This window comes from Silurus aristotelis (assembly GCF_946808225.1).
Source record: "Silurus aristotelis genome assembly, chromosome: 18".
NCBI lineage: Eukaryota > Metazoa > Chordata > Actinopteri > Siluriformes > Siluridae > Silurus > Silurus aristotelis.
Genome location: NC_139591.1, coordinates 16435001 through 16448224, shown reverse-complemented (window position 1 = coordinate 16448224; position 13224 = coordinate 16435001). Strand labels below are relative to the sequence as shown.

The 13224-nt window shown below is 38.5% G+C and overlaps 1 protein-coding gene across 7 annotated transcripts in view; it reads left to right on the top strand.

Annotated features, from left to right (window-relative positions):
• msi2a (musashi RNA-binding protein 2a) overlaps positions 1 to 12793 on the top strand; it is a 258690-nt gene extending 245897 nt beyond the window's left edge. For all 7 annotated transcript variants that reach the window (XM_083568557.1, XM_083568554.1, XM_083568556.1 and 4 more), the window contains 3 exons: positions 3563 to 3717; positions 6737 to 6813; positions 10219 to 12793. In XM_083568557.1, the coding sequence (XP_083424683.1) occupies positions 3563 to 3717; positions 6737 to 6778 (197 nt within the window). In that variant the 3' untranslated portion in view covers positions 6779 to 6813; positions 10219 to 12793. The remainder of the gene's footprint in view (positions 1 to 3562; positions 3718 to 6736; positions 6814 to 10218) is intronic.
• The last annotated feature ends 431 nt before the right edge of the window (positions 12794 to 13224 follow it).

The following is a 13224-nucleotide window of genomic DNA, read 5'->3' as shown; positions in this document are numbered from 1 at the left end:
TATTATTTCACTTTTGAAATATCAGTCCTTAATATTCAGCGAACAGTAAGCAGTCCCTGTTTAAAACAGATTAGTTTTGACCGTATCAGGGTTTCTCCTAAAGGCGTTATTACATTTTTATCCGTTTGCTGCCAAAGCACAAGTGCAAAGCAAACCCTGGAGAAGCTAGCAGAATTATTATTATTTTTTAAAACGGTCTCTTCTACGGGGAAATCTCACCTGATAACTCCTAGTTGCAAAGTCATTAACAGTAATCATGACCCTCCTCTCTCACCGCAATTCAAGGCTCATTTAGTGCCACTCAGAGCACCGTGAGCTCAAATAGGTGATGCTCCAGTGTAGTGTTGCGTGCTGTTGCCCGTCTGCAGCAGTCGTAACGACTGCCTTGGTGGCAGCCGCAGCCAGGTGGTGCGAGGGCTGCCAGGCACTCCGCCTCACCTCCCTGTCTTGCCTCATTTGCTTTGGCAGCCGACAAGGAAAGGCATCTTATTCCCTGCGCTTTACACTGAAGATTACACAGATCTCCTGGTTTGGACCTGGGCCCAGCCTGTGCACATTTCCCTATGCTCAGCTTCACTGGCACCGCATGGGGGCGGGACTGTAAGCTACAGTACACCAACACCATACAGTACTGAAACTGGTGTATTTACTTCAGTCAGACCTCCCCTGGACCTGGCAGGATCACTTTATAAAAGATCAACTATAATTCTTTAGACATCGGCAATTTGTTTCTTTCTCAAACTGTTTTCAAAAGCAATAGAATTGCTTTGCGTTTGCTTCCTTGTTTGCTCGCCTGTTTTTTTCTTTTTTCTACCCTCTCTGTTTTTTTTTTCCTTCGACATGTTTCACTACCTTTTCATCAGCCTTTATCAGGTAGACATAAAGGACATTTCGGTTTTGTTATTTTTCTTCTAAGGCACTAAGGTGCATTCTGTCTTGGGTTTTGCAATATATGACAGTAATATTGCTTTTAATATAGGTCAAGAGAATTGCGAGATAAACTTCTATTGGATTAAGGCGATACTTGATATGATTTGCTGTCAAACTGTCTCCTGTATCTTGGTTTCTGAGGCAACATGAACATATTCAATGCATTGTGGGGATTTTAGGGGTCACGGCGAAGCACTTTATCCTATAAGAGTAAGAAGGTGTGTTTGTGTAGCAGTGTAAGATTAAGGAATAAACACAGAGACGGCTGTTCAAGGAAAATACTGTTGATTGATATGAGCTACTCCTTTTAATTTATTAAGGAAAGACGCCTCGTACACGCTTTTAATGTGTAACCTCCACGGAAACGAGTTAGATATCACTTTATTTAAGAGCTGACATGAAGACTCAGCAGCATCTCAGGTTTTTTTTTCCCCACTCTTGAAGTTAATCAAACAGGAAATGCCGCTTGTCATCTGTGCCATGTCGGAAAATTTATCTCTGATGGTTATAAATCGCTGAAACCAAAAAGCCTCCATCCAAAAATGGCTTTATAAACACTTCTTCAGAGAGAACTTCACATCAGCGTGCTTTTTCTTTATGTGAAGCGTCGATATACACAAGTTCCCGTGTAATTTAATTCGACGGAAATCGAAAAATACCTCGGTGAAAGTTGGAGGTCAGAGTAGCTCTTTGTGCTTGGGTTTGTGTCTGCCCTCTTGCCCTGTCGACTGATAGCACTTTGTCATCCTTCTGGAAGAGACGAAGGGTTTAATTATTATTATTATTATTATTATTATTGTTATTATTATTATTATTATTATTATTTCTTTTTTACTCTGAGCACAAGCGCATGATGCACCTGTCACCTGTGTCTTAAAAACTGCTACGTAATCACAAGCCCCTGGTTTAATTAGGATGGTGCCGCTGAGCTACCAGTCACAGCCAATGAGTGTAACTCATGTTTGCCTATTAAAGTTAATAGCAGGAGCAGTCTAGCCTGGGGGTTTAAGTTGAAACATAAATCCTCCTGCTTGCGCTCACACACACACACACACACACACACACACACACACACACACACAGCAAGCGCACAGTGCACTTGCCTCAACAGAATCCACCAATTACCAGAAATGAGGATTACTGTTGAAAGTGAAAACGGCTATAATTGCTTAATAAGCAGGCCTATTAGAACGTGCGCTGTTTAGATAAGTCCAATGTGGCTACTCGTTAAGAAAGGCCCGGAGTTGCGCATTCGTCTTTTTCACATTCTCTCTCTCTCTCTCTCTCTCTCTCTCTCTCTCTCTCTCTCTCTCTCTCTCTCTCTCTCTCTCTCTTTTTTCCTCATTAGCTATCTCAGTGTACAAAGGTAGAGGAAAGCCTGAATTGAGTCATTGGACGTGTCGCCGGATTGCATGCGTTTGACTGCGTGTATGCGCGCCTTTCTACTGTGCAATTAAACATTTACGCTTCTTCCGTGCTCGGAGTTTGACGCATTGAAGTGGCAAAGAGGATTTGTCTTTGGAGCAGAAGGACCGAATTGTCTGCTTTTCTCCAAAGCGAACCGTGACTCAGACGCGGCATATTAGTCAGCGCATCGGTGTGTCATCCCCAAACTGGCAAGGATCTGTTGTGACGGTGGAAGCAGAGGCAGTTTCAAGGGTGCAGCATGTTTATGATGATCCTTCCCAGCCTCTTGTGTGTGCCTGTCTTAATTTTACTGACCAGATTGCATGGTTGTAATGACGAGCCTAATGATATTGGCAAAATAAAACGGCAGTATGATAGGACCGAGCCAGCAATCTAGGTGTTCTCAGATGCTGTTGCTACATTTAGCAGACCGGTAATTGTGTAAAACAAGCTAGAATACAATTAAGCAATATCACCTGTCCTGTTTATGGTCTGCTCTTCATGTGAGCGATAGTTATAGAAAACAGCATCTTTTCATGCTTTTTTTTAAACAAAGCCTCCTTTACTTTAGTGATCTAGTCTTTATAATCAGTACAGCGAATGCTTAGATATAAACTTAGCTATTATATAAAATGAGGCATTATTCTATTAAAAAATAGTTTGTTGTAGTCTTTGAAAGTCTTTGAACGTTCTGAATTGAAGCAACCTTGTGAGCCGTGCTCTCAGCAAAGGACAGCTTGACTGCATGCTGGATTCATCGTGCGACTGCATGCTGAACGCTCTTGTGCATGACTTATACCCAAAGTTGTGCGATTTTCCCATACAGCATGTGCATACGCGAGAATATGATTTCGGCTAATCGTCTGCGGTACCCTTTATCGCTTCTAAGAAATATGGATATCACTTTAATACAGGTTTAATGACGATTCGTATCGCTGAGCCGGAGAATTTACAGTAAAATGCGCTAAATTGCGTTTCAGGTAATTAGTAAGCATCTCACTGCTCACTTTCCTTTGCTGATGTTTGCTTGTTGTTATGAGTTTTACTGATCCCAGTCCTTCAGTATTCGGTAAATTAATATAGACGCACATGTCCAATATTATATTCTCTGAACATACATTGCAGTTATTCTGCAGTCTAGCGCAGTTTGTTCTTCACACTTGACATAGCCCTGAAGACGCCTGCATTAACGTTGAGGATTTGCGGGATTTTTTTCCTCACTCAGGCGCTAACCCTGCTCGGCCTGGAGCATTCCCGGGTGCCAACAGTCCAGGGCCTGTAGCTGATCTGTACGGCCCGACCAGTCAGGAATCGGCCGTGGGGAACTACATCAGTGCTGCCAGCCCTCAGCCTGGATCTGGCTTCAGCCATGGTATTGCTGTAAGTACTACACATGTCAAATCTCACCCCAGCTGTTATGTGCGTTCTGAAAAATACTTACTCTTGTTTTTTGTGTCAAAGATTAATTGCATCTTAATACCGAAGGCTCCACATAATGGAACATTTTGGTCAAAATTATTATTCATCCCAAAAATCTATTTAGTCGACCGAGATGGTGGTGGTTTAAATGTTTTATTATCATTAACAAATGGTGCTACTTAGTGAAAGTTCACGGTGCTAAGAATTCAATTCTGTAACCACATAATCAAGCTTATTCAAGGTTACTTATTGCATCCGAGTTCTGAAAGGAGAACATTGGGTAATTAATTTTTTTTGCTCAAAATTAGTCATCTAAAGTGAACCTTTTTATTGCTAATGCAGCATTCTGTAGAGAAGGGTGTATTAATATGTATATGGTGTAGTAATCACCACCACATACATGTTAAAAACATTCATGCACATATGAATCCGGAACTTTTGAAATCCTTTAGAATGGTGTCTGAAATTTAAGGAGGAGGCAAGACAGCATCAGACAGATATTCTCAGGAGAAAAAAAAAAAAAAAAGAAACAGCCTGATTGGAAATGAGTAAATAGAATTCCAATGTCTCAGTAACAAGCAGCTGCTTTTGACACCATATCTAAACAAAAGCATGGCGCTGCACAAAACTTGCTTTAATAGGCTTTTTGCTGGCAGAGCGCAGATTCCTCTGAATGTCACAGATGTCAACGCCTATTTCTGAATTGCTGCAGCTCTTAATTTGGGGGGGGAACGAAAGGATGCATTTGTAATGAAGTGCCAAATTGAAATTCAATTATTCACACGCTCAGTCTCGCACAACTAAGTGTCTTAACCAACTCAACATTAGATATGCGTTTTATGACAAGGTGCATAACGCCAGTCATCCCGGGCCTCCCTTTCTCCGCCTTTGTGAACTGAATAGCTCTTTTTTTTGTCACCCGCTATTATATTTGCGGAACAATGCTAATTATAATACAGTTATCAAGTAATTATCCTCGTTCCGAAGGATCGCTTTTAGTGGAGGCTAAAAACCGTTCTCCCTTTCTTCGCTTGCGGGTCTCGCACACACGCGAGTCACGTCTAGAATAGATGCCGACGGTTAAAAAACTCAAGCGCCCCAATGGCTTGAACTTCTACTCCGTTAAACACCCACGGTGCCTTGAAACAGAATTGCGTGCCACGCATCCGTAGCTTTATTTATACTCAGTAATGTTAAAGGGGATGCATCTGTGCACAAATTTGCTCAGAGATGAGAGGTTAATGTTTAGTGGTTTCAGGTTGAATTAGTTCCTCCGAGGGTGTTATCAGAGTTGAAGGCTGGGCTGAGAGCAGATGATGTCGCCGAGCAGCACATTAGCACAGGAAATGATGCGGAAGGCAAAAACGCTCCTCTCTGTTTATTTCTGCGACACGTGTCAACAATTAGCCACACCGCAGAACTGTAGGGGCCACTATTCCGCAAATGATTCCACATTTGCTGCTTTATTACTCTGCATTACTGGCCCCGGAGGCTCCTTGTTTCAGTATTGAACTCCAAACAAGCTTGTGAAAAGCTTCATCATTAGCCGATGAAAAGAACCAACCGTGTATTAACTTTCAGGCCTCATCAGAGCAACACCGAAATGAACACACAACCACAAGGAATTTAGAAGCTGCTGTACTCCATTGAGACGAATGTTAGCGGGAGCAGACACTTCCCTTCAAATCTGCCTGAAGCCGCCTGCCAGAGCAGATTCTGACTTACTCATATGGATTAAACTTCTTTCTGAAGCGCTTCCGTCATGATCACAATGGGCTGATGACAGGCCCGATAAGAGCTGGTGGGGGTTTTTTTTCCCCTCCGAAAAAAAAGACATGTTGACAGTTTGCCATTTTGCCTCCTAAATCTGCCGCGTGGGCGGTTTGCTTCACCGACGCAATCATGAAATCAGACAGCGTTGGGGATTTGCATATGGAGGGGGAAATTGATCGTCTCAAGACCGAGAAGAGACAAGGGTGGACGTTTAGTCATTTTGTAGGGGGTTTGAAGTACTCGAGTTATCCTGCTTGCATGAATGAGAGTACACATCAAACCTCCTCGATGAAAATAAGCATGCGTGCCGCAATCGGTAAAGCTCTGGAGCGAGCTAATCTAGTTTTTAACGTTTAAAATGTGTTGTTTGTCATGGTTCAATTCTTCTCCCGGTTAAAGAATTGTTTCACCTAAAACAACTGAGTAAACTGACACTATGAGGGATCTGTTAGCATGGCTCAATGAAAATAAAGACACACCAGCTTGCATGGGCTAAGAGACTCTTTTCCTGATCCCTTTCTAGCAATTTTTATATGAAGTACTATGTGGCTTTTTAACACTGAAATTGTTCCTGTTTTTACGTAAACAACTAGAAATTTGTCACTTGCATAATGTGCATAATAAAATTTGTACAAATAATGCTACAGTTAAAAGTAACTTCATACATTGGGGTTGCCTTTGCTAAAAAAAATACACTCCATAAATATACCATAAGTAACATTACCAAAGTTTTCTATTAATTGCCATTTATTTATTAACCTCTTGGTGATACATTGCTGCACTTTGGTCTCTCGGTGTAAAAAATGGAACTTGGTCACTGTAGGCACTGTTTATATGTCAAACAATGGCACAAATACCCCCAATAATCAGGATGTGTTTAAAAAGTTTAACAAGTCATGCAATGTTGCCTAAGATGTTATATATGGTGTATTAATGCTGAATTTAAAGATTTTTTTTTATGCCAAATAAAAATAATCTTCACAAAGATAGCACAGACTATGCACAATATGCTTTAGTGCAAACTCATAAGGCTTTCTTGTGTATTTTTATTTTTTTTTTATGTAACTCCTAACTCCTACTCTCCTACACTGAGGATTCAGATCACTGTTTGTGTTTGTGACTCACTTATGCTGATAGAACCCTGTGGATGAAAATGTACTTTTTCCTGCAATGCTTAATGACATTCTCACCAACTGTATACTTTTAGGGCCCCTTGATTGCGACGGCTTTTACAAACGGATACCATTGAAACCTAACAGGTGTTCGGTCGCCATCTCAGCGGAGGTATTATGTTTTCTTTTCTATTGCTCTATGGTGCTTTGTATCAATCACTGTGTAAGCCTTTATAGACCTTTTTCAGTTCTAATTTCTCCTCCACCTGTTCTCGCCTATTCACATTTCATACATTTAAGCTTAAATGGTAGACTATCAGGAAAATGCATGCAGTGGCAAAGCACAGTGGGTTGTTTTGCATGTTTTTACTTTCAGTAGTTCCGTGCTTTTTTTTTTTTTTGTAAAAGCTTGTTGACACAGACCTTTTAATAGCAATGTATTAAGTTGAATTGTTGTCTCAAATTCAACCAGCTAGTAACAAAGCCAGATGTAGACATACAATCAAGTCACAGACCATTTCTATGGTAACTCTGACAGTGGATATGTTCTAAGCATTTTTCTTTAGTAAAACAGTAGAACAATAGAAATGTATTATTATTGTGTGTGGCAGTCTTCTCAAAAACAGCCTAATATAAAATATTTTAAGCCTACCTTAATACCGTACACTCGATTTAACTATAGGACTTTAAAATGCTGAAACATTACTGTTCAGGGAATGCTTATTAATGATTACACTATATTAGGAACACCTGTACATTCATGCAGAGACTGATCAAGAACTCCAGGTAATGTTCACAAACAATTGAATAAAGAGACATTGTGATCTCTGTTCGAGTATTCCAGGAAAATTATTCCTCTTTAGAACCATGGTGAGCAGAAAAACATCTTAACATGCACACAGCAAACTTTGAGGTGGATGGACTACAATAGCAGAAGAGCACACAAGAGGTTCACTCCTGTCATCCAAGAACAGGAATAACTGAATCTCAAATTCTACTGTTGAAGATTAAAACCAATAAAAATAATCACTTGCTCCTTTTCCAGTCTTCAACTGTCCAGATTCTGTGAGTCTGTGTCCATGGTAACCTCAGATTCTTGGTTTTGGTTGGCGAGTCAAACATGTTGTGGTCTTTTGCCGCTGAAATCCATCTACCTCAAGGTTTGATGTGTGTTTTAAGATGCTTTCCTGCTCACCCTGGTTGAGAATTGTGCTTATTAGTGTAACAGAAGACTTTCTGTCACCTCTGACAAGTCTGGTCATTCTCCTTTGATTTGTCTCTTTAACAAGTTGTTTCAGACTGCAGACTTTTCATACCCTTTTGTGTAAACTCGACTTGAGTCTTGAAAGTCCCAGGAGTTCAGCTGTTTCTAAAACAAAAGCAGCCAGAAAAGCAGCCAAATGAGTAACAATATCAAGGCCACAGTTGAAGTCAGAGCCATAAGCCATAACATTAAAACCACCTGTGCAGATCTCTGGCCTGTAAAGGTATAGACTGAAGGTGTGCTGTTATCTTGCACCAAGACTTTCGTAGGACTTAAAGATTCGCTGGCACTGTCTTGGTGAAAGATACCACAGTGCACCCTTAGCAGTCCTGTGGCGTCCATGCCTGTGTGTTTCAGAGCTGCTTTGGGGGAAATACATAATAAGCAGGTGGGTTAATGATATGGTTAATTGTGGTTTTTAATTTATAGATGTAATCTTTTTTTTTTCCAGGCTGGCACACTCTTACTCTCACATGGCTGCAGACTTAGAGCTTTACAGCTGGACAAACTAAAATTAGCCTAAACGATCTAATAATTGGTCTCAACTAAAGCCTTTTTTGGGAATTAACACCTGCGAGTGCAAATGGAATTAAATGCTGTATTATTTTTAAACAGTAGAATGAATTTAAAGGACGTGACTTACCTCTCATCATCTCAGCACCGTTTGGGTTTGTGTCTTTCGCTATTAGCTCCCTGGGTATCCCACTTCTTTCCTCTCATGACTGAAATTGTCACATCTGTGGAGTGTTGATACAGATCCCAGACTCAGCACACAGTAGTCTGCCCAGCCCTGTCCACTCGAATCACTTCCACTATGCCTGTCTCTTCTGCAGGAACAGAGTTAGAGAGAGTGTAATGGGTTTACCTCCCGTAAACAAAAAAATCTAGGCTGACAGGCTAAGCATAACAGACAGTCATGCTAACTGGACCCGCTATTATGTGACTAATGTCCTGTTCACCATTATCCATAATATATTAAATTACTCTCGGATAAAGCAGCAAGCTTTAGAACACTTAGATTCACTAATAGCAATTACTACAATGCCTTAAGAACAGTTACAGCATCATCTGATAATGAACTGTTCCAAACTCTACAAACCTCAGGTACTATTTTAACACAAAAAGGTTAAAGTGTCTAGCTACTTACTGTAAAACCACCGCACTCTTTAATCTGGCACCGCACTCTTCAAACCGGATTTATCAAAAAATATTGAATAATTCGTTTATATTATTGCATACATTATTGTTCCTACAGTAAAAATTAGTTTTAAGAACTTGTATGGTTGCCAATGTACATAAGGGAAAACATTATAGAAAATAAATAATTGTATTTATTATTTTTATTAATTTTATTATTTAATTTTTTTATTGCTTATGATGTAAGTGAAAGCAGGATTTTTCTTGTCTTGGATGTTCTATAATATTCTGTGTCATTATTCAATAATTTGGGGGTGGGGTTTAGCTCAGTGGTTAAGGCATTAGACTCTGGATCATAAGGTTCCAAGTTCAAATCCCTCCACCACCAAGCTGGGCATCTAAGCAAGACCCTTAACCCTCAACTGCTCAGTTGTAAGTTTCTCTGGATAAGGCTATCGGACAAAATGGCATAAATGTAAATTTATAAAAAAAAATATAATTGCTGTGGTAAGAGAATTGAAACACTTCAGACCATGCTGCTAAAATAATATACAATTATTATATATAAATATATATTATTAGTTTCTCAATCTTTACATGTATAAGTAAGTTGATTCTGTGTGTAACAATGGAAGCTAGGAATCAGGGTTTCTGTGGGGTAAAAATAAATAAATAAATAAATCACAATTTTCGGCCGTAAACAGTCTTAAATTCGCTGTTCTATGCCTTAAATCATTTTAAACAGGTCTTAATTTTCCGATGTCCATGTAATGTTATCTCTAATGATCATTGAAATGCTCCTGCAGCACTTTGGAATTTTGTTGTTTGTTTGTTTTCATGGTGTTCTTTCACTGCATTATGACTACAAATGAGACCAACATGCAACCTCCAATCAGCTTTCTGTCAGTGGCACAAATCTCTCTCGGATTGTACCACAGATTGAAACAGGTTTTATTTTTCAACTATGGGGAAGTGCAAATTTTGCGATACTTGGCTCGAAAAAAAAGGAATTTAGGGCTTAACTTTAATGGTCTTAATTAGGTTATAAAAGTCTTAAATATGACCTGGTGAAACTTGCAGAACCCCTAGAGAAGGTATTAGCTCAGGCTCTGGTGATTAACTGCATGTCACACACAAGCTCATAGATCTTGAACTGTACTTGTTTTATTTCCACAGCGTAAATCTGGAGGTTCTGGGAAGACGGGCCAAAGTTTCTAACTGGTCGTGTACAGGTGATGACATGAGACTTCAAGCACTGCAGCCTCCCATCGGTGAAAGTGACAAGAGGGTGGCACCCTGATAGAAGAAAAGAAGAAAGGATATGTTAAGCTCATCAAAAAAAAAAAAAAAAGAAAATAATAATAATAATAATAATAATATTAACTGCTGTACCATAAACTACCCCCCACCCTCTTGTAACCACGTAACTTTTATTTGTTCTGTATAGCATTTTATTTCTCTTCATTTCCTTTTGCTTTTAGTTGGTTAATTCGCGTAGCTGATGACAAAAAAAAAAAAAAAAAAAAAAAACTAACAAAAAAAAGTTTCGTTTGGTTTTGTGATCATTTCGATTTTGCTTATCAATCATGTGAATTTTCTTTCTGCAGTGTAGTATGTGTGTTTACTGGTCATGTCTGAATTACTTTTGGTACCAATTGTTGTAAAGCTCCGATTTTATGGTGTCATATTTGCACAAGAACAGTTAAAGATCCAGCGTTAGACCTACAAGAGAACATTTAATTTCGAGTGAAAAACAAGAGGGTAACTGATCTAATCAATCTTAGTAGCTGTTTTTAATTCTTGTGATGTCTCATTGTCGATCATAATTACCTATTTTTGGGCAATACAAAGAGGACTCCAATATTTTTATGGTCCTTTTTTTTTTAAAAGTGTTGTTTTTGTCGTTTAGGAGAAAGAAAAAAAAAGTATACTATGGCATTTTTTTCAGATGAATACATTGTGAAATCAAATTTAAGGAAAAAAAAAAAAGAACAAATGTAACTGTAAATATTATTCCAGTCATTGCATATAACCTACACAGAATGGGGGGAAAAAAGTACATATTTTTCTGATCATGTTCAAAATAAATTGTTCCAGGATGTGAATAAGCAAAAAGAAAATATAGGTCTTAACAGATTTTTATTTAGGTGTCACTCAAATACAGTAAAGTACCCCGGTGACAAAGCGGATCTATCGGATAGATGTTTTTTCGCTTGCTGTGTAAATACTCGAGCTGAATAATTTTCCAAGTGTCATACCAGCATATTTACAAACCGGTGACTACAGGGCACTGCTCGCAGTCGGAGAAACAGAAGAACGCTGGTGGAGGCTTTTATCTTCACTCTGGAGATTGAAGCTAGAACCTTTGAAAACAATGTTTCGATCCAAAGCACACTGTAGGTAGTGTTAGAGATTTTACTCCGTGTGACCCGACACTTTTATACTCCTGACAAGAAAATTAAAAAAAATAAAAATAAAAACACAAAAAACAACAACAAAAAAAAAATATGACTATGTTATTTGGTGGTGTTGTTTGTCCTGTACACTCAGTTCCATCTGACTTTTGGAACTTGATATCTGGCCTGTACATTACAGTTAGGCATGTGCTGATAATTGGTTATACGATAGTTTACGTAATTCCAGTAAATGCGGTTACTTGGCCCTCGCTCTCTATTCAAGAGGATACTAAGGGGAAATACAGCCTGAAGATCTTCTAAGATGGCTTATTTTAGACTTTCATCAAAACAGAATGCGTTCTCAAAGATTCTTAATCGCTGGATTTAAACATTGCGGTATGAATAACATTTTTGTCGTGGTGTAGTCACTTTTAAAAGTACAACATTGTGACAATGAACATTGTAATCCGAAATCGGACTGTTGACCATCGTATTGTCGTGATATAACCAATTACCAGCACATGCCTAGTCGCAGCTTGTTCTTTTTAAATGAATCGAGAAGGCAAACCTTTTATACCATACCTCAGTGCTGTGAGTTTTAACGGTGGAATCGCTTAGAAAGAAAAAAAAATCATAAAAGGTAATTTATTTTATCAGCGAGTTAAAAGGGAAACCATGCTGAGCTGGGTATAAGGCTAAATCATTGCACTGTGACCAGTGGAAAAGCCCTCTGACCGCTTCCTTTTTGCACATGTTGAATGCTCCTTGACCAGGGTTTCATGTATGAAGACTCCATATGAATGTCACTGCGAAGTGAGCAAAAAGAAGAGCAGTCGCTAGACCTCGGAGCTCAGATCTCATTTCATGGCTATAGACAGCGTCGACTCGAAAACATTGATGTATTTTACATACAGCTGATAGAAGACACTGAATATGTTTGTGCAGAGAACCAGAGCTGCTGTGCTGACTTTTTCTTGTATAAAGGACTTTTGGGTTTTTGGTCAGAGATATATAACGTTAAATGAAATGATTTTAAAGTGTGGCTTGTTGAAGGTGATAATTTGATCGATGTATATTTGTACATTTGTCTCTTGTTTCCTGCTGCAAATGTATACTATGTTTTTTGTTTTGTTTTTTGGGTTTCTTTTTTTTATTTACTTTTTTTTTTTTTTGGTTTGACTTTGTTTCATTTTGATGTACACCGACGCTCCGAATAACCAGGTGAAGCAAAATGCTGGATGCTTTTTACACAATCTGGAGATACGATCAAGTAATAATTTAAACAAACTGAAAAAAAGATGACTATTGTAATGTTTAAGAAAAAAAAAATGAAATACAAAACTTTAAAAAGGAAATGAGATGTTCCTTCACTGATTTCAATTTTGAACTGGGACAGGGGGGATTTCATAGCTTATTATTTATTGTTTCTATATTAGTTATATATAAAAAATAAAAAAAAGTATGATAAATAAAAAGTATATATAAAATAAAGTATAAAAATATAAGTATATATATAAATTATACTTCAATATACTGTGTACTCAGCTTCTTTCTCTCTCTCTCTCTCTCTCTCTCTCTCTCTCTCTCTCTCTCTCTCTCTCTCTCTCTCTCTCTCTTTCCATTTTATTAGCACCACACCCAAGTTTAAGTTCATCACTGTATTTAGTAGGCATGTGCTGAAATTTGTAATTTATATAAGAAATACAAACATTTACTATGGACACATCAGAATATATATAGATTAGATTAGATTAGATTAGATAGATAGACAGATAGATAGACAGAC